The sequence below is a fragment of the Crassostrea angulata genome, chromosome 5 (genome assembly GCF_025612915.1).
Source record: "Crassostrea angulata isolate pt1a10 chromosome 5, ASM2561291v2, whole genome shotgun sequence".
Taxonomy (NCBI): Eukaryota; Metazoa; Mollusca; class Bivalvia; order Ostreida; family Ostreidae; genus Magallana; species Magallana angulata.
The window spans coordinates 8,589,566-8,609,780 of record NC_069115.1 but is presented as its reverse complement, the minus strand read 5'-3'; the positions used below and the strand labels follow the sequence as shown (position 1 = coordinate 8,609,780).

The 20,215-nt window shown below is 36.4% G+C and overlaps 2 protein-coding genes and 1 pseudogene across 2 annotated transcripts; 1 reads left to right on the top strand and 2 right to left on the bottom strand.

The window, feature by feature from the left end:
- Positions 1 to 888: 888 nt before the first annotated feature.
- On the bottom strand, positions 889 to 2,478 carry LOC128183400 (uncharacterized; annotated as a pseudogene).
- Positions 2,479 to 3,733: 1,255 nt separating this feature from the next.
- Positions 3,734 to 6,548, top strand: LOC128183773 (mucin-2-like). The gene is made up of 9 exons (XM_052852928.1): positions 3,734 to 3,839; positions 4,298 to 4,387; positions 4,519 to 4,620; positions 4,751 to 4,852; positions 4,993 to 5,094; positions 5,225 to 5,326; positions 5,457 to 5,558; positions 5,677 to 5,790; positions 6,208 to 6,548. The coding sequence occupies exons 1-9, from the start codon at positions 3,734 to 3,736 to the stop codon at positions 6,546 to 6,548; spliced, it is 1,161 nt and encodes a 386-aa protein (XP_052708888.1).
- An 11,774-nt stretch (positions 6,549 to 18,322) lies between these two features.
- LOC128183769 (uncharacterized protein F54H12.2-like) lies at positions 18,323 to 19,639 on the bottom strand. The gene has a single exon (XM_052852925.1). It carries the CDS (start codon positions 19,637 to 19,639, stop codon positions 18,323 to 18,325), a length of 1,317 nt encoding a protein of 438 aa, XP_052708885.1.
- Positions 19,640 to 20,215: the final 576 nt, after the last annotated feature.

Below are 20,215 nucleotides of genomic sequence, written 5' to 3'. Positions count from 1 at the left end.
CGGTCAGTGTGGGGTCAGTGACGTCACATCCCATCCCATCAGTGTGGGTCAATGACCTTACAACCATGAACCTGTCTGGGGTCAAAAATCGTCTAGGGTCACCCATCCCATAAAGCAGTCTGGGGTCACCCTCCCATAAATCCATCTGGGGTCACCCATCCCATAAAGCAGTCTGGGGTCACCCATCCCATAAGTCTGTCTAGGGTCACCCATCCCTAAAATCCTTTATATTCAAAATGATTGGTATATAAACTCGAAGTTTCATTCAATTTCTCATATTGCGAAAATGAAATACTTTGGTTTTAATCGAGGACAAGATAATCCAATTCAAAAAAGGAAGAGAACGCTTTGATATACCGGTATACAAGACAGCTGTATAAGTAATTATATTCTTTTTACTTAAATTAACTCTTTTCCTTCGAACCCAATATGTTTTCCCCAGATACATTTTATACAAATAATCCTTATTTTAACGAGGCTGGGGTGTGGCAGCATTTTTATTTTTTTATAAATGAAGTGCTCCATATAAAGATATAGAAATTGGTAAAATTTCAAACTTAAAATTTTTCTTCATCAAATAATTGTTGACAAATATATAGACGATATCTAAATTTTTCAGCTAAATTTGATCGTTAATTAAAATTTTAAGCTAACAACCCCCCAGCCTCCTTAAATGAATAAAAGAAACATAGGTATCATCAAAAATATTTAATATTCATTACATACATCTCAATACAAAACCAAAGACACAATTTTTTAATCTACAAACGACGTTTAAAACGTAGGCTTTGAAATAGTTCTCATTTTAAACATTTGATATCATTTCTTGATATGGGTACAAATAAAACTGAAATCAGCAAGTTCTAAATTACATATATTATAAAATAGTTCACTTAGAGCTAGGAAGCTTCACTTTTTGAACACTTTAATTATAAGATTTCAAATAATCCTGAATGTAGTTAACAATCATCGAGGTTTGTAAAAGGTCCACACGAACTGAATCCACGAGTTCGCAGAGAGCGCTTAGCTCCGCCTTGAGTGGATACTGCCCAGAGGTTTGCGCGGGAGTTGTTTGGGGCACTGTTGTATTTCTGGATGGTGTTAAGTTGTGATCAGGTGTTGGAAGGTTAGAGATCGAGTTCAATTCTGGTACGCTGATTTGCAATGCAATGTTGGATGACACGTCGCTGGGCGATGATGGGCTATAGATTGGCAAGGGTGGGTTGGATGGCATGTTGCAGTTTTTGGGCGATGCAGGGGGCTGGATGCAATAGAGATGGGAGATGCGGGGCTATTTCCCAAAAATCTGCTTTCCAAGGCTTTATATTTTGTTGGGTTGTCCCTCCTGTAATTAAAGTTTGTGAATATACGTGTAAAACAGAAATGTCTGGATTTTTTTTTGTAATAGTTAGCATTTCAGATTTCATTGTCTTTAACATGCACAAATTTTAAAATATTTTTATGAATTTCTTTTACCTAAATTTCGTTAAAACGATGTCTTCTTTCTCAATTTCTTGGTTTTTAAAAGGGAACACATCGTCATTTTCTTCTGTGGTTTTGCTCATTTTTCTGAGGGGGGAAACATAATTAGGATTATAGAAAGAAGTGAAAGTATGTTAAGAAAAAAAATTTAAAATTATAAAATAAGTTTTGCTTAATACGACTTTAGAAAAGATAATAATGCATGAAAAAAAAATACCTCCGGGTCAGAATAAGCGAGTCTTCAGACTCACTTATTTTCCTTTTTACTCCAGTTTTAACTTTGGGCTCGTAAGGGTCATCTGGAGAATTTCTGTATTTATAAAGATTTTTTGAAAATATTTTATTTATTTTAAAACCTTAATGATTTTTTATACAAACTTCCAATAAAAAAAACCCCAGAAATCAATTTACCCTGACTCAAAGATCCCTACATACGACTCCTCTCCTAGTTTGATCCATTCTTCCTCAAAATCGCCATAAGATCTTGAGGGGGAAGATGTACATGGGTACATGTCAGATTCCCTGGAGAGACAGAATGATGCTTTACGACCCAAGAAAGATAACTCTACATAACTAAGAGAGCAATAAACGCTGTTCTTGTCAAATGTAGAAAAAAAAATACGTCATGACATAACTTGAGATAAATTTCATTGTTTTACTGAAACACAACAAGACCAACAAGACGTTTAAAACATTAGTTGTAATGTACCGAACAACAGAGCTTTTCTCCCAAATAATTCGCTGTCTTTGAACATTATTCATGGAGAAAAATACGACCTTCTCATAAAAATTATGTTTAACCATTACATGTATGTACACCTATACATAAAATACTTCTCAATAAGTCAAAAATGTTTTTAATAAGTTAGGTTTATAGCTCTCTTAAGTATGCTAATTAATTGAAGACACGCAGATCTTTATTCGTTATACACATATTAAGTTCAAGACGTGTATTTTGAAAATAAAATTGAAAAAAACTCTGAAATTTGTACATGTATTACGTTATAGTAAATTTTTAAAAAATCAAAAAAAATTAAAACTTTCATAAAAAAGAGTTAAATTGTACCATTTCAAAATATAGTCCGAGAGATCGGGGTTTTTTCTCCTATTTGAAAAATTAATTTAAATACTCACTGAAACTTGAAGAATTCTTCAGCCATGGTTGCTACGCTTTTAAGTTTGAGGTCTATAACTCAGTAACTTTTGTCAAATTCACCCTACCTATTTATACCCGAGGGTAGACTATTGGGGGTATGCATGATTTTTGTGGGTGGTAAAGGGATGGGAGTGAAAAACAAAAGAATTTGTTTAGAGCGTCTCTTTTCTTACGTGTTTATACCTAAAACGGGGTTTTTAAAAAACGCGCAATTAGAGTCATTGCACCTGCGCTTCAAGTGTTTCCGTATCAAACGTGATAAGAGCTGTATGACGAAATAATCATGATAACTTAATATTTCTCACACATTATCGACATATTAAAGTTTTAGTATCTTATTGCTTTTAAAGCGTTACATATCATTAGAAAGATAAAGTGCTCTAGTATTACTGCAAGTACAATAAAAAATTATCACAGTGTTCCAGTGATCCAATACCGAGGACAATGAATTATACCTAGATAGAGTTTAGGACTTAATATTTACAGTACATATTTTAAAAAGTAGAAAAAACAGACATTAAATGATCTGATTTTTTTCCATGAGTAGATGTGATATAAAAGCATAAAGTTTAAAATGGGTTAATATTTACACGTATCATCATTTGTTATCTCCAAGAATACAAAGTTCTTTACAAATCAGGTGCAAAGACCTATGAATGTGACGAATGTCATATTTAATGTAGGTCACGAGAAGTCAATACCCGGATAGAATCGTTCCATACAGACCGGGCAATGTCCGTTATATGTTGCATTACACTCCATGTAAATTGTTATAACATGTATGTCAATCACAATCTCAAACAGATTCAACTAAAGTTTTGCGCAAAAAAAGATACCCTTATCCAACACACTAATAATTAAGTGTGTGTCATCAATACCATTTACATGTAATTTATGAATTCCTTCGTTAAAGTGATAGTCTATATTTCACATTATTTTAACCCAAACCATGCCTCAATATCTGTCATCATGTGTGTATCACTGTATGAGGGTTTCCACGAGAGAGAAAGAGAGAGAGAGAGAGAGAGAGAGAGAAATGATCATGTGACCAAATTTTCGCGCGGATATGTTTCACGCACTACACACATGCAGGCGATGAGAAAAGATGGGGGAGAGACCCGTAAAGATGATGTTCCTTATGTCTATTGTTTTATGTCCTGTGGTTTTTGGTGCTGTATTGCCAAGGAGTACCAACAGAATCGTAAAGACATGTTACTCGCCTTGTATTAATATCACGGTGCACGCGTCAGAAGTTCGAGACGTTTTTGTGACATCATGTAGACTGAACTCTGTATTCGTAATTGGAAATATGTCATCGGTACGAATTCACCCACTAGACCAAAAAAACGGACAATGTGGTAAGTCTTATATTTTTCAGTTTCAATTAAGTTATCTTGTACATATCCCATATAACGAACCTCACCCCTACCCCCTTTTTTTGGACAAGTAGTACTGAAGTAATTAAATTTGCATCAATCTGTTTTTTCATGTTGGTATAGAGATGATCACTTGTAAATTAATCTTTTATCGGTCATTAAAAAAGTACACATAACTGCAAACAGACGCTCAATATTTAAATTAAGATCGGGTTCGACATAATATAAATTCGAAAATCAGAGGCATTCCGAATGTTTCATTAATTCTATTTTTAAATTTCAGAGCCAAAACAAATCCCAATTACAACAAGAACAACGATTCCAGCTAGCCCAGAGATCCAAACACTGAATCTCTCTAAAACAGGTAATGGAGGTAAGATATTTCAAAAGTATTTAACACGTGATGTTTGTGTATTAATCAATGCGTGGCAAGTACACTTTCTTGAACATTGTCAAGGTGAAAAGAAGAAAGAAATGTTCAGAATGACTTTGTTGATTTATCAGAACCAGTTGAGAAAACGACTCGGCCTGGGATTACAACAAGAACAACGACTCCAGCTAGCCCAGAGACCCAGACACTGAATCTCTCTAAAACAGGTAATGGAGGTAAGATATTTCAAAAGTATTTAACACATGATGTTTGTTTATAGTCAATGCGTGGCAAGTGCACTTTCTTGAACATTGTCAAGGTAAAAAGAAGAAAGAAATGTTCAGAATGACTTTGTTAATTTTTCAGAACCAGTTGAGAAAACGACTCAACCGGGGATTACAACAAAAACAACGATTCCAGCTAGCCCAGAGATCCAAACACTGAATATCTCTAAAGATGGTAATGGAGGTAAGATATTTCAAAAGTATTTAACACGTGATGTTTGTGTATAGTCTGATTAGTCAATGCGTGGTAAGTACAGTTTCTTGAACATTGTCAGGGTAAAAAAGAAGAAAGAAATGTTCAGAATGACTTTGTTGATTTTTCAGAACCAGTTGAGAAAACGGCTCGGCCTGAGCTTACAACAAGAACAACGACTCCAGCTAGCCCAGAGACCCAGACACTGAATCTCTCTAAAACAGGTAACGGAGGTGAGATATTTCAAAAGTATTTAACACGTGATGTTTGTGTATAGTCAATGCGTGGCAGGTACACTTTCTTGAACATTGTCAAGGTTTAACGAAGAAAGAAATGTTCAGAATGACTTTGTTTATTTTTCAGAACCAGTTGAGAAAACGACTTGGCCTGGGATTACAACAAGAACAAAGACTCCAGCTAGCCCAGAGATCCAAACACTGAATCTTTCTAAAACAGGTAATGGAGGTAAGATATTTCAAAAGTATTTAACACATGATGTTTGTTTATAGTCAATGCGTGGCAAGTACACTTTCTTGAACATTGTCAAGGTGAAAAGAAGAAAGAAATGTTCAGAATGACTTTGTTGATTTATCAGAACCAGTTGAGAAAACGACTCGGCCTGGGATTACAACAAGAACATCGACTCCAGCTAGCCCAGAGACCCAAGCACCGAATCTCTCTAAAGAAGGTAATGGAGGTAAGATATTTCAAAAGTATTTAACACGTGATGTTTGTGTATAGTCAATGCGTGGCAAGTATATTTTCTTGAACATTGTCTGAAGAAATGTTCAGAATGACTTTTTTGTATTTTTCAGAACCAGTTGAGAAAACGACTTGGTCTGGGATTATAGCAAGAACAACGACTCCAGATAGCCCCAAGACCCAAACACACGACATGATGGGTGATGAAAAAGAAGATCTTTCAGAGGGTATATCTGGTTCATCCATCTATATCATTGTCATTTGTTCACTTAATTTGTTATTACTCTTTTTATTTAAAACAAAGAAAATAAAAAATATGTTTGTAGATAAATGTAAGAAAAAAAGAAAACATGTGAAAAGAAAAAAAAAGTTTAGTTCATGGTTGTTTAGAAAAAATCAGATAGTTAAGGAAAACAAATTACCATCAAAATATGAGCTTCAGGAAATTATAAGACCTTGTACAAAGTCAAATGATGAATTTGATGATGATTTTTATGATGAAGTAAACTTTGATGCAAGATTGTACGCTAATAAAAAATAGATTTTGTAAAATTATTTTTTTTCTAAAACACATGTAAAGTATATGGTGTTTCATAAATTATGTGAAGAAATCTTGTTTTTTGAGAACTACATTTGTTTTGTAGATTATCTGATATGGGCTATCATTGTTACGATTTGCTGTAAAGTGTCTGTGGTCATCATAATTCGACTTTCAATTAAAATTCGATACACAAGAATGCATGACATACCAATGCAATTGATGGATATTGACTCCCCTGCTCCTACCACACCACCACCAGCTGCTCCTTCCGCACCACCAGCTACTACACCACCAACTGCTTCTGCACCTGTCACTCCAACAGAAACACCACATACTTCTACACCTGCAACCCTGAAACCTTTAATTGGTCCTTCCACTCCCGTCAGCAAGAATACCAGGTTGCAGAGCAAGAAGAAGCTATTATTTCAAGAAAGTCAAATGTAAATTATTTCGGGAAAGTGAAATGTAACAGGAGGGATTCTGTGACTAGTCATGTTTCTTTTTTTCTTTTGTTTTTCGGAAAAGACCAGGTGTGCTTCTGCATGTAGGGATTTTTTTTTATTTTTATGTTGCATTAAAATTTTATGACATCATTATATACCTGAAAACTTTTACCTCAATTTTTTTTTTAATTTCTAAAGTGTTTTGTGATCCAGGGTGATCTAGTATTTTGTACATTCCTAAATAGAAAAGTTTGCTTTTTGCGATATGTGGTTTTTTAAACACTGGGTGTACATTGTTAACATTGGACAAAGGGTCCACATTTTTTTTTTACTGGTTGTGAAATATTTTTATGACTTTTTTGTGTAATCTAGTCTTGTTAACTAAATAGTTATGAGTGATTTGATATCAAGCACTGTGATTGAATTGTGGATTTTGTTAGCTTAGTATTTTAGATAGAGATTTACGATTTTGTAGTCTTTAATGACAATATTATATCATTGGCTGTGATTATGTCACAAATTTTTCTCACTTATCTTGTAACTGAAACTGTATACTCACTCATCATGGGTTCAAACTTTAAAACAGAAATAGAGTAAATATTTAATATGTAAAAATTTTCTATTTACAAACCAATATTTTTTACTAAATAAATGTTATATCAGGAAAAAAAACCCCACAGTTGTGAGTTATATGAGTATGAAGTTACTAAGATAATTTTTAGTAGTAGGATGAGACTACATCCTTCTCCAGAGAGAGACTTGATTGTTGAACAGTTTTGATTAAAAGTTATTTTTAAAAATAAAATAGCTTTTCTTATTTTTTTTTAATTAAAAAAAAAGGATGGTTGATTGGTAACATTTCTTTATTTCGGGAAAGTGAAATGTAACATGAGGGATTCTGTGACTAGTCATGTTTCTTTTTTTCTTTTGTTTTTCGGAAAAGACCAGGTGTGCTTCTGCATGTAGGGATTTTTTTTTATTTTTATGTTGCATTAAAATTTTATGACAATATTATATACCTGAAAACTTTTACCTCAATTTTTTTTTTAAATTTCTAAAGTGTTTTGTGATCCAGGGTGATCTAGTATTTTGTACATTCCTAAATAGAAAAGTTTGCTTTTTGCGATATGTGGTTTTTTAAACACTGGGTGTACATTGTTAACATTGGACAAAGGGTCCACCTTTTTTTTTTACTGGTTGTGAAATATTTTTATGACTTTTTTGTGTAATCTAGTCTTGTTAACTAAATAGTTATGAGTGATTTGATATCAAGTACTGTGATTGAATTGTGGATTTTGTTAGCTTAGTATTTTAGATAGAGATTTACGATTTTGTAGTCTTTTATGACAATATTATATCATTGGCTATGATTATGTCACAAATTTTTCTCACTTATCTTGTAACTGAAACTGTATACTCACTCATCATGGGTTCAAACTTTAAAACAGAAATAGAGTAAATATTTAATATGTAAAAATTTTCTATTTACAAACCAATATTTTTTACTAAATAAATGTTATATCAGGAAAAAAAACCCCACAGTTGTGAGTTATATGAGTATGAAGTTACTAAGATAATTTTTAGTAGTAGGATGAGACTACATCCTTCTCCAGAGAGAGACTTGATTGTTGAACAGTTTTGATTAAAAGTTATTTCTAAAAATAAAGTAGCTTTTCTTATTTTTTTAATTAAAAAAAAAAAGGATGGTTGATTGGTAACATTTCTTAACAAAGTAAACTGAGAATAAGAAGCTTTCGTACTAAATATTTATTTTAATTGTTGTGTATTTCTAAATTAAAGATATGACAGACAATAGTCTCTTGAAAGAAATCCTGGACTCCTTAACTGATGTCGACACTATCAATCTGTTTGCTGCAGCCAATGGTCTAACCGGTGACATTGAGGTCGAGAACCGAATAAAGGAACTTGAATGGAACGAACATATAGATCATTTATGGGAAGAGCTCCTCCTTGATCTGGAGCCTGCATCCAAGCGACCAAGACAATCGCCTGACAATGACCAGTCATCAACTAGCGTTCAGTTGGGCGATGGGGATGATGATGAAGCAGAAAAACCTTATTTTATATGGAAAAAAGAAACTCGAACCTATAAAACGAAACTGGCCCGTGACACGACCTTCAAGGTAAAATTCAATGACCAATGGAGAGGAGATAAGTTAATTGATATTTATGACAAATTGCATGGCATGTTCGATGACGTATTGTCACAGGCTAGGGGTCATGATGCTGATTTAGGCAGAGTGGTGTTAAGTCATCCTAATTTAAACAACTCCATTGTCGTCCCATTACAATCGTGGGAAAAGCTCAATGCAGATACCGTGATGTCCGAGATTACAAAGGTGCTAAATTCGAACGAAACGATCCCCGTGGACGAACATTTACTCGTCACTGTAGGATCTATCGACTTGCCCAAGGGCGGGAGCTGGAGTGGAAATAAGTTACCGGTTACGTCACTGTTTGGGCCCAACAATTCCCTTCATAAGAAGAAATCCGTATTGTACGTTGAAAATGACAACAATCTCTGTTTACCCATTGCCATAGGTCTCTGTTTCATGAAAACCTGTAAAAAGGTTAATGCCGAGACGTGGTCTCGTTTGACCGGAAACGACTCTTGCGCCACAATGCAACACGTGATTGAACACCGAACCGTTCCCAAACACTATTACGGTAATCTACTCAAAAAATCGCGCAGGAAATGCCAGACGGATATGGCAATTTGGCTATGTAACAAAGCAGGCGTACCTTTTGACAGATACCTAGGGTTAAATGATATCGAACCTTTCGAAACCCTTCTGAATGTGAATATCAATGTAGTGTCGTCTCGGGTAGGAAACAAATTCGTCCGGGTTGCAAAAGAGGACACAGAGAGAATAAGTCTTTATTTATATCATGTGGAAACAGAAAACGAGAAACATTGGCATGGTATTGGAAACATCCAGGGCTTTTTCAATGCTGCTTATTTTTGCCATACGTGTTTGAAACCTTACAAAACCAAAAGTGCACATTCTTGTGCGACTTCCTGTGACGTATGTCTACACGATAACTGTTCCGAGTCCGAATTGCAGGTAGGATGTCTATCCTGCGGTCGAGTCTGTCGTTCACTAGCCTGCTTCGAGAGACACAAAGTCGGTAAAATGGTGCACAAAAACAAGGTTCCCCCTGCATGTGAATTGTGGTATCAGTGTAAGAAATGTCGCGTTAAACTGGCAACGGCTAAACGCAACCCTCAGCTCCATGTATGCGGCGAGTGGCAGTGTTCCAGTTGTTCCAAATACCATGTAGGGACACATCTTTGTTATCAAAAGGCATACAATACGGATCCAGAAAAAGCGGAGAAGAAATTCATCTTTTACGATTTTGAGACTCGTCAGGATGACATTTTTGAATGCGATCAAGGCTATACCCCCTCTTGCATCAGATGTCGAGAATGTGCCAAGAAAGATCGGCAGTGTGCAAGCTGCAGATTGTGCCTAAATTGTAAAGATCCGTCTTGCGGACTACACCTTCATAAAGTCAATTTTACGGTATTACAGACTTCTTGCCCCTCGTGTGAAAAAAAAGAATTGAAAAAAGATTCAAAATGTAGCCACTGTGGTGCGCGCTGCGCAAGATGCTTTCAAATGAAAAAATCAAAATTCGTTCGCCCTCCCTGTCCAGATACTTGCGGTCACCGAGAACTGATCTTTTGCGGCGAAAACGCTGCACAGCAGTTTTGTGCCTACATTACTCAGCCACACGTTAAGAACACGATTTTAATCGCCCACAACGCCAAGAGTTTCGACTTGTATCCGATATTAGATGTACTCATTGACCGACATTCGATTCGACCAGATAAAATCATTTACAACGGATCCAAAATAATGTACATGCACATCGCCAAGAAACTCAATCTCACATTCTTGGATTCGTTAAATTTCCTTCCCATGAAATTAGCAAAGATTCCGGAAGCGTTTGGTCTAGAGGAACTTAGCAAGGGATACTTTCCTCATTTTTTTAATACGAAGGAACATCAAAATTACGTGGGTCCCTATCCTGCTCTAGAAGACTACGGATACAATTTCATGTCGTCGGGAGAGAGGAAAAAATTGGTCACGTGGCATGCAAGTAAGAGTTCGGAAATATTTAACTTTCAAGAAGAGATGTTAAAATACTGTCGCTCGGACGTTGACATCTTAAGAAGGGGTTGTATGGCGTTTCGAAATACTGTCCTACAAGCCACGACGACAGAAACGTCAAACGTTCGACCCGATGGAACCATTTCTACGAACATCAAAGATGGTGTAGACCCCTTTGATTACGTAACCATCGCAAGTGTTTGCATGGGTATATATAAAACTTTATTTTTGAAACACAACACCGAAGTAGAAATCACAAAAGACCAGACGTCTACCTGGCATGCGTTGGACAAGTTTGAAGGGGTACAAGGGGTTCGGCTTGATGAAGATTGGATTGCGCTCAGTGACCTAGAAAAGGAGGAGAATACGGAAGTGGGAAAACAACGACTAACGAGTCCCATTGCGGTCGTACCTTCCCAAGGATATGTCAGCAAGGACAATTACAGTAAAATATCTATTCAATGGTTAGAATGGATCATGCAACGAAGTCGACAACGAGGTACACCTGTACACATCCGTCATGCTCTGAATGGAGGAGAATACCATGTACCAGACACCAATTATCGATGCGACGGTTTTGCCGAGAATCCTCAGGGGAAAGACACCATCTACGAATTCTATGGTAAAACATTTTACTGTGGAAAAATGTTGGTTCTGAATTTGCCCCTTCCTTTTCCCTAACGGAGGGGAGGGGGGGGGCGGCGGCGGCGGCGAATCTGTTTTTAAAAACATGATTTATACATTTGTGTTTGTAGGTTGTGTGTACCATGGATGTCCGGATTGCTTCCAGCAGGACCGATTAGATGTCAAACACCCGGCGACAAACCAAACGTTGGACGAACTCTTCAAAATGACCAAAAAGCGAAAACGAGAACTCAAAGAGCGTGGATACAGGCTAGTCGTCGTATGGGAGCACCAGTTTCGATATCAATTGACAAAAAACACAGAATTGCAACACTTTGTCTCTACGTTGGATTTGCAAGACAGACTGGACCCTCGTGAAAGTTTTTTTGGCGGTCGCACAAATGCCATAAAACTACATTATAAAGCTCAAGAGGACAAAAAGATTCAGTATTACGATTTCACGAGTCTCTACCCTTGGACGAATAAATATTGTCGTTATCCCGTGGGTCACCCGACCATCATCACGGATGATTTTGAGGACATGTCTACGAAAGCCGAGAAGGATCATTCGAGATTCGAGATTCGAAATACGAGATTCGAAATACGAGATTCGAGATTCGAAATTCGAGATTCAATATCTAAATTAACCAATCAAATCAAGGATCTGAAAATATGTATCCTAGCGACATCAAACTGTTCTAAATAAAACATACGTACATGCTTTTACACAGGATATCTAAGTAGACTAGTAATAATGCAGTGTGCTTCGCGGATCTAAGTGATTTTGTTTGCCCTGGTGCATTTCCACCTGATGCGTTTGAACCCTAAGGTATTTCACCACCAGTAATAGTTTAAAACCCGGGTTTATTCACCCCTTTTGTGTAAAAATGCGGTTATGGTAGAGAACTTCATAAGCGTAGCTAATTTTTTCTGTAGGGGGTCCTAGGCCAATTTTAAAAAATTTTACTATGTAAATTGAATAAGCTCCAATTTTCCCGAGGAGGGGGTCCAGAACCCCTGACCCCCTCCTTTCTAGATCCCCGCATGAAGATTAGTGCATGTATCTAAATAATCTAAATATAAATAATCTGTCCTGTTTCACTAATTAATATAAGCATTACTTATCGTTTTTATGTATGCAAACAGTGATACACTAGTACTATGATTATAAACAAATCATTGAGATATTATCACATCATACGGAATTTTTAATAAATACAATTTTTTTCCTTTTCCTCAGTAAACAACTTATTATGAGTCTTACTTTTGGAATTGTTTTCAATATAGAAGGATACCTACTCTCTACAATTAAAGGTAGGGATGATAGGGTGCCAATTTGTTCACATTGCCGATTTCTTGCGCAGAGAACAGTAAAACCTTTTATTTGATTGTGCATGAATATTTCAAAATTAATTGTTGTACATATATTTTGTTATAATTCATTCATTGATATATCAACAAGAAAGAATAAAAGCATATGTTTCACAGCCAAGTTAAGTTTCTCTGTAGTTTCCTACCCCCTACCCCCACCGCACCAAAATTGACAATAATTACATATAAGTCACACAAATGTTTACTTTTTTTGTAAGTAAATCTCTAAAGATGTAAATAAGCACTGCAAACAAAGATGTATGTATTTAATATACTACTACATTACAGTTAGCCAGATAAAATGTAATCAGGATGAAGCTACAAGGGGTGAGTGGTGCAAATTTACCAATTTGTCGCCATACACACAGAACACCAAATAAAGAAACTGTGAGTGGTGTGTGGAATGCATAAAAGATGGCGGCAAATTATCTCAAATAATCAGTGCAAAAACCCACAAATAGGCTGTTATTTGTTACATATCCTGCAAAAACATTGATAAAAAATGTTATCGTCCCATAACATAGCCGATTAAGTTAATGTGTACATATGGTCAACGTACATGTAATTCTAATATACAAGAAGGCGGACGTATCAGGCGGGGATCCAGAAAATTAAATTTCAAAAATGATCGGTTGAATTACATTAAATGCTTTGAAAATTGTTTTAAACTATCGCACGGTTCAAAATGCGTGATAGAAGCTATGTACAGTGTAATTGGAAACTTTCATTTTATATCAATATGTAGTATTACCTATTATAACAAATGAGAGTATAGCACAACTGTCACAAGCAATACATGTCCTTTACCTGCACCACCTCCCTCCCCTTAAAAAATGAAACAATTGCCGTTTTATTTGCTAAAATGTGTGTGGTTCAAGATTTTTCTAAAGGACATACCCGATTAGAATTGAAAAAGAGTCGTACGTTTAAAACTAATTTTGTCAAAATATTTAGATTCATTTGGTTATATTTTGGTCCATTTGGGTAAATATATGCACCAGCGCAGCTCTAATTTATATATAATCAGGCCATAAATTCAAAATATTTTCAAAAATTAATAGCTTTAAATCCAGTGGATGAAAGAAAAGGAAAGCAAGTCAAACTCGATGAGTGCTAATACCTGTGTTGAATGAATGGTACAGTAGGATATGCGCAAAAAAGTCCCGTCTACTCTTTCCTACCCTATAATTATTGGAATATTAAATCCGATTATAAGAGTAAAATTAAAAATCAAGTACGGATATGTACCTGTTTATCAAAAGTAAAACTACTCATAATTTATCTACAGTGCATCGTTATGGAGCTACACAGAAAGTTTTATATTAATTTGCCGAGCCAAATAAAAAAAAAACCTGGAAAACGAAGAGAAAACAAAGTGGGGACAGAATAACTGACAAATTAATTAGGACTATATAGCCCCCCCCCCCCCCCCCCCTCTTGAAATGTATATACTGCAAACAGATATTTGGCGTACAACATCCGCACACAATTTAAAGAAAATTTCATGTTTTTTTTTTATCATTTTCGCTAGCTAATGTAAGACATCACAAATACCCCAAACCCCCTCACGGAAAAGGAAATGCTAGGTGATGAGAGAGAGAGAGAGAGAGAGAGAGAGAGAGAGAGAGTCGATGTAAATCACAGGTGCGCTAACATCGTTAAAATTAAAGCTTGCTAGTTGGTCTGCCCTACCCTACCTACCTCCTCTCTTTTCTCGTTTTAGAGGCTTAATTATTGTCTATATATGCTTGTAACAAATCAAATCAATTTCAAATTCTAAATCAAACTGAATTTGACACTACAAAACTCTCTCTGTGTCTGTCTGTCTGTCTGTCTCTCTCTCTCTCTCTCTCTTTCTCTCTCTCTCTCTCATATCGACAACGGCATTGCCATACCCTACCATACACTATTCTTATCTGGATTTTTGTCTTTGAGGTTGTAAATCATTATATCTTCTATGGTTTAAAACTTTATCATAACCTATATTTTGACATGTCGATTATTTCATTGAGTTTCGTTTCATAGCTAAAACATTTGGATTAAACAGATCTTTCTTCGCGAGCCGATTTTTACACAGTTGGGGCGAATACACTTCGGGTTAAAATTGTTCGGGGGAAATACATACAGGGCAAACAAAACCACTTAGATTCGCAAAGCCAACAGTGTTATTTCTAATTTAATGGTTTATACTGTGTGAGGTTAATTCATCAAAGTTAATTTAACCATTTTATAACCACTATATAAGAGCTATTAAGACATTTATTTGTAGGAAAGAGCATGTACGAATGATCTTTATTTAGAACAGTTTGATGTTGCTAAGATACAGGTTTCAGATCCATGATTTGATTGGTTAATTTAGATATTGAATCTCGAATTTCGAATCTCGAATCTCGTATTTCGAATCTCGTATTTCGAATCTCGAATCTCGAATGATCCTTCTCGGCTTTCGTACATGTCAAGTTATTTCGGTCTTGCTAAAATCAAAGTCCTTCCTCCTAGTAATTTGTACCACCCCGTGCTTCCATATCGATCCCAAGGAAAACTGAAGTTTCCGTTGTGCCGAACGTGTGCGGACAATGAAAATCAGCATGATTGTGTCTGTTCTATAGAGGAAAGAGCTATTATAGGTACATGGTGTACCCCCGAAATCCAAATGGCATTGCAAAAAGGGTACAAAATTTTACAAATTTATGAAATCTATCATTTTGAGCAATCGTCCCAATATGACCCTTTGTCTGGTGAGGGGGGTTTGTTTGCAAACTACGTCAACACGTTCCTAAAAATCAAACAAGAGGCATCGGGATTTCCTCCCGAGTGTGACACTGAAGAGTCGAAACGGAATTACATTCGACGATATAAAGAAAATGAGGGTATAGATTTAGAGTATGAAAAAATTCAGACGAATCCAGGTCTGCGCTGTTTAGCCAAACTCTGCCTCAATAGTTTTTGGGGAAAGTTTGGTCAGAGGCTAAGCATGAAACAATCCTTGTTTTTTCACGAATCCGAAACTGATAAGTTTTTTCAAATTCTGTCAGATCCCACAAAAGTCCCGCACAATTTTCACATTGTTTCTAGGGACACTCTTCAATTTGAGTGGAGTAACCATCCCATGTTCATGCCCCCGGATTGCAAAACAAACATATTTCTAGCAAGTTTTACTACTGCACATGCGCGGCTGCGACTTTATAGTGTATTAGATAGATTAGGGGAAAACGTTTTGTATTTCGACACAGATAGTGTTATTTTCAAAACACAAAAGTCGGATGACTTGCATTATCTGCCTATTGGAAATTATTTAGGGGAATTAACCAACGAGATCAAACCAGAAGACGGTCACATAGTGGAATTCGTATCTGGGGGCCCCAAAAATTATGCCTATCGCACACCCTCGGGCAAGGAAGAATGTAAAGTTCGAAGGTTTACATTAAATTGGACCAACTCTAAAATGATCAATTTTGAAGCTATTAAATCATTAATTTGCACAGGGCAAGATAAGCAAATCGAAATTATTAACCCATGTAAAATATCCAGGGACAGTCGGAAAAGAAAGTTGTTAAACCGGGTAGAAACCAAACATTATCAAATGGTATACACTAAAAGAAGAATTCTGCCCAATTTAGATACGCTGCCATTTGGATTTCATTGAAAGAAAAAGTATGAAAATAAAACTGTTTACCCGAATTTATTATGATATTCACATTTCAGTTCAATGTTTTTGATTACATCATTACAGTATATACAATAAAATGTTATCATAAAAGGAGTCTTTTTCTTTCTTTCAATTTAACACTCAGTACGTAAGCCAGGGAACTTGTTTCTTGCGTCGTTTCATGGTTAAACCAGGGGGTTTTCCTATTGTTTGAGTTCTGCTGACGTAACCACTCCCTGTCTGTGAGGTGTCGTTGATTGATTCACTCGGTGTTGTATCGGTTAATGTCTTTTCAGGCATTTGTTTTTCATCCTTACTGTCATTCATTGTGTCTGGTTTAACAGGCTCTTCTTTGTCCTCGATTTTTTTAAGAAGATGTTCGTATTTTAATTTAGGTACTAGTATCATTTCTCTCGCCATATTTGTCGATATGATGTACAATAGGTTTCAATAACAGCGAAATTAATGGTAGATGTTTCAATAAAATCCCACATTTCGTTTTCGTACTGACTTCTCTTGATTCAAGGGACCGAATGTACGATTGGTAAGGTTTCAATTTATTTATATCGTTCTTTGTGAGAGGAAATGTTCCCGTGTAGATATTTAGGGCTATTTCACAGATAACATCGTATTGTTCACTGGTCAAAGACTTTACAATCATTTTCTGTTGAGAACTGTTTGTACTTAGCATAAAGCGTATAAATGCTTTCTGCTTCCGTATTCTTCGATTCATTTTTGCAATATGAGTAAAAATGATCAAGTGTATGTATTTATAGGGGTTGGTAAATAACCATGTCCTCTCCAGGCAAAATATGAGATCGCAGTTGGTATTCTTTGTTCTGGGTAGGTTCTAAACACACATGCAAATAGCCAAAATTTGGACGTGTTGCAGCTTCGTATGCTGCTTTGAAAAATGGTACACATCCTGGTAATATTTGTGATCCGAAGGTGATGATCTGGCGAGAATCACGGTAATTCTTGAATAAAATCACATTTAGACAGTTCAAGGATATGGTCCTGGCATATTTACCAGGAGGGTACAAATTTTGAGATAGCATCACGGTGGTAACGTTACGGTGATGAGACGTCACAGTAAATAGATGTACACAATCTTGAGATTGCGCAACTTGCAGCATAAGATCGTCTAATACCACTATTGTGTGGTTTACACCCTCTGTATACTGCTCTATGTCTTCCTTGGAGGGTAACCCTTGATGAAGAATAAATCTCGGTATGTTTGCCATCATTTCGTCAAACATGGGTTGATATTCAGAATAAGCATAGATGATTTTATCTACAGAAGTGGAAAACATGCCATCTGCATTTTGCAAGAGTCGTTTAGTGAAATGTGTCTTTCCACTTTGTGTACTACCACAAATTAAAATTGTGGTGGGTGCTAAAAATGGTAGTAAGGATTTTGTTTTCCACCATTCGCTCTGTGTTGCCATGTTTCCCTTTCCTCTACTGATTCTCTAATGAATTGACACGTAAAACTGAACGAATATTTATAAGAACTCATCCATGTCGTATATAATGTTTATTGAAACAAGAATTCATGTATCAAACTATGTACAAAATCATCATTTAATTGAATGCTTTTAGAAAATAAAGTATAAACACGTGGCAAAGACATTTTAAGACACAATCTAGATATTAAAAACACAAGTACGTAAAGCCCACACAAATCTGAATAGGAAGGTTGAAGTCGTTTACATTTAAAGTTACAGTATTCACTATTCTTATAAATAAAGTTCTCAATCTCTTGGTAATTCCCAGGTGGTTTCCCTAGACTATCGAAAAAGTCGGCCTCCGAGGAACTGTGTATGATTACAGCGACCCAATGCTCTCCTGGAAATGGCAAAGGTTGCGTATTGATGATGAAGGCACAAGGGTAATGCGTCACGACTTCCGGTAAAGTATTACTGGCATATACTCCTTTTACAAATCGTTTTAGGACAGGTTCATTGTGCACGAAATCGAGGAGCTGTTTTGAATTCATGGTTGAATGTAATTGATGTCCCGGGACTTGTCCACTTCTAGTAGAGAGGAAAAGGTGGCAAACACCAAAACGTTGGCAGCTTTTGCTGTTGCTTGTTTGAACTTGAGTTCGAGTCTGGTGTTTCCTCTTCGAATCAGGTTTAAATATTCTTCACCAAAACCACATGGATCTATGGTAAAGACGAACAGAGAATATCCACTTCCAAAGTTGTCTCGAGTAATTACTAGACCGGCGTCTTGACTCCATTTTCCAGAGGCCTCAAACAGTCGAGCATATGCTGATGAATATTGCCCTGTCGTGAATTCTGTTTTTAAGGGTCTTCCTGGGACGCTTTCTCCGTTTACGTATATTCCTACATCCGTTACACCAAAATGCTCGAAATTGAACGGATTGGTTGTGTAATCCCCATTTACAGCTTTCTGATCTACCAATCCTACAACGATGCGGTCGGGTACTGCCTGAGGAAAAATGTTGTCCCAATAAAATTCAGTAGATCCTTTAGGAATGGTGTTCATTTTCAATTCATTTCTTGCGATGGTGTATTTTACAGGGGTAGATTCTATCTGCTTGCTGTGATTCAATAGAACACCAGGATGGACTCGCACTTTGGCCACTTTGTATACAACATCTAGTAATTCTACTTTGTAAGCCGGAGAGTCCTGTGTCGACATTATTAGAAAAGGTGCACTAGATCTAAAAAGCTTGATGTAGATATCTACATCATTGATCAGGTATTTGTCGATGTCAAAAATATCTTCCATCAGGTTACCCTCCAGTTCAAATACTTTACTTTCCTGTGTATAGCCATAGCGCAGGACTAGTCCAGCATTGCCACCATTGTAGGCGTTCGCGTCACCCAAATTTCCATCGTCCTTAAAAAACAACTGGGACTGCTTTTGGGAGGATAATTCCTCTTTTCCACCAAACAAGACTGTTTTCAGGTATGCCTTCCAAGGATAATTATTCGTATTAAAGGAAACCAACTTATTATTTAAGTAGACATCCATCTGAGAAAACATGCTTTGCAATGGTAGATTCACAATTCCAGTCTTCTCATCGGTCGCTAATGAGGAGCCATCCGCTTTTAAAATTCTGGTTTTTACATACAATCGACTTCTTTTTAAATCGATATATTCCGCTCCCGATCCAGATACAACTATTTCTATGGGGGTATCTGACACTCCAATACTGGAAATCGGTCTGGCTTCAGTAAAATACACTTTTTCGACTGCTACTTGATTAGTGGGTGATGCAAAGAGAGAAAGTTCCATTGGTTGGGCTATGTCTTTATTATCACTGCTTAAGAAGGCCATCTTCACTGCTTAAAAACGTTCTTGTATCTATCGATCTTAAAGAGTTTTTTTGGCTTTTGTGATGCCTTTTTCCCTCCAGATGTATGTCGCTTTTTAGATCTTCCGTTTGTTTTCTTTTTCGAGACTGGTTTTTTCTTCACAAGATTGATTTTCTTGTCCTTCCGCCTCTTGTGCGATGTTGACGTCTTCAATTTTTAAGTAGGAATGACAGAGGAGTGCTGCGATGGTCTTTTTATACCATTGGTGACCTTGATAAAGGGAACGCCTTCTTGTACGTCTTTAACATGTTCTGATTTGGCTCTCTCTTCCACCGCAGCCATAGGTGTCACTTGAGGAATAGGGTTAACGGGTTCTAACAGTGAATGAGGTCTAATGGGAATTACGTAAGATTTTTGTTTTCTCATACCCCTTCCAATCTGTTTGGGTTTATATTTGTACGGGTTGAACTTTTTCTCTGCCATGTTTTTATAAAAAGCTTCCCAGATTTTAGGGTCACTTATGTACGTCTGACTATTCATTATAAAACGTAAGGGAATTTCTTAAAGTGAAGTGTAGCGCTCACCGGTCCGTCTAAGA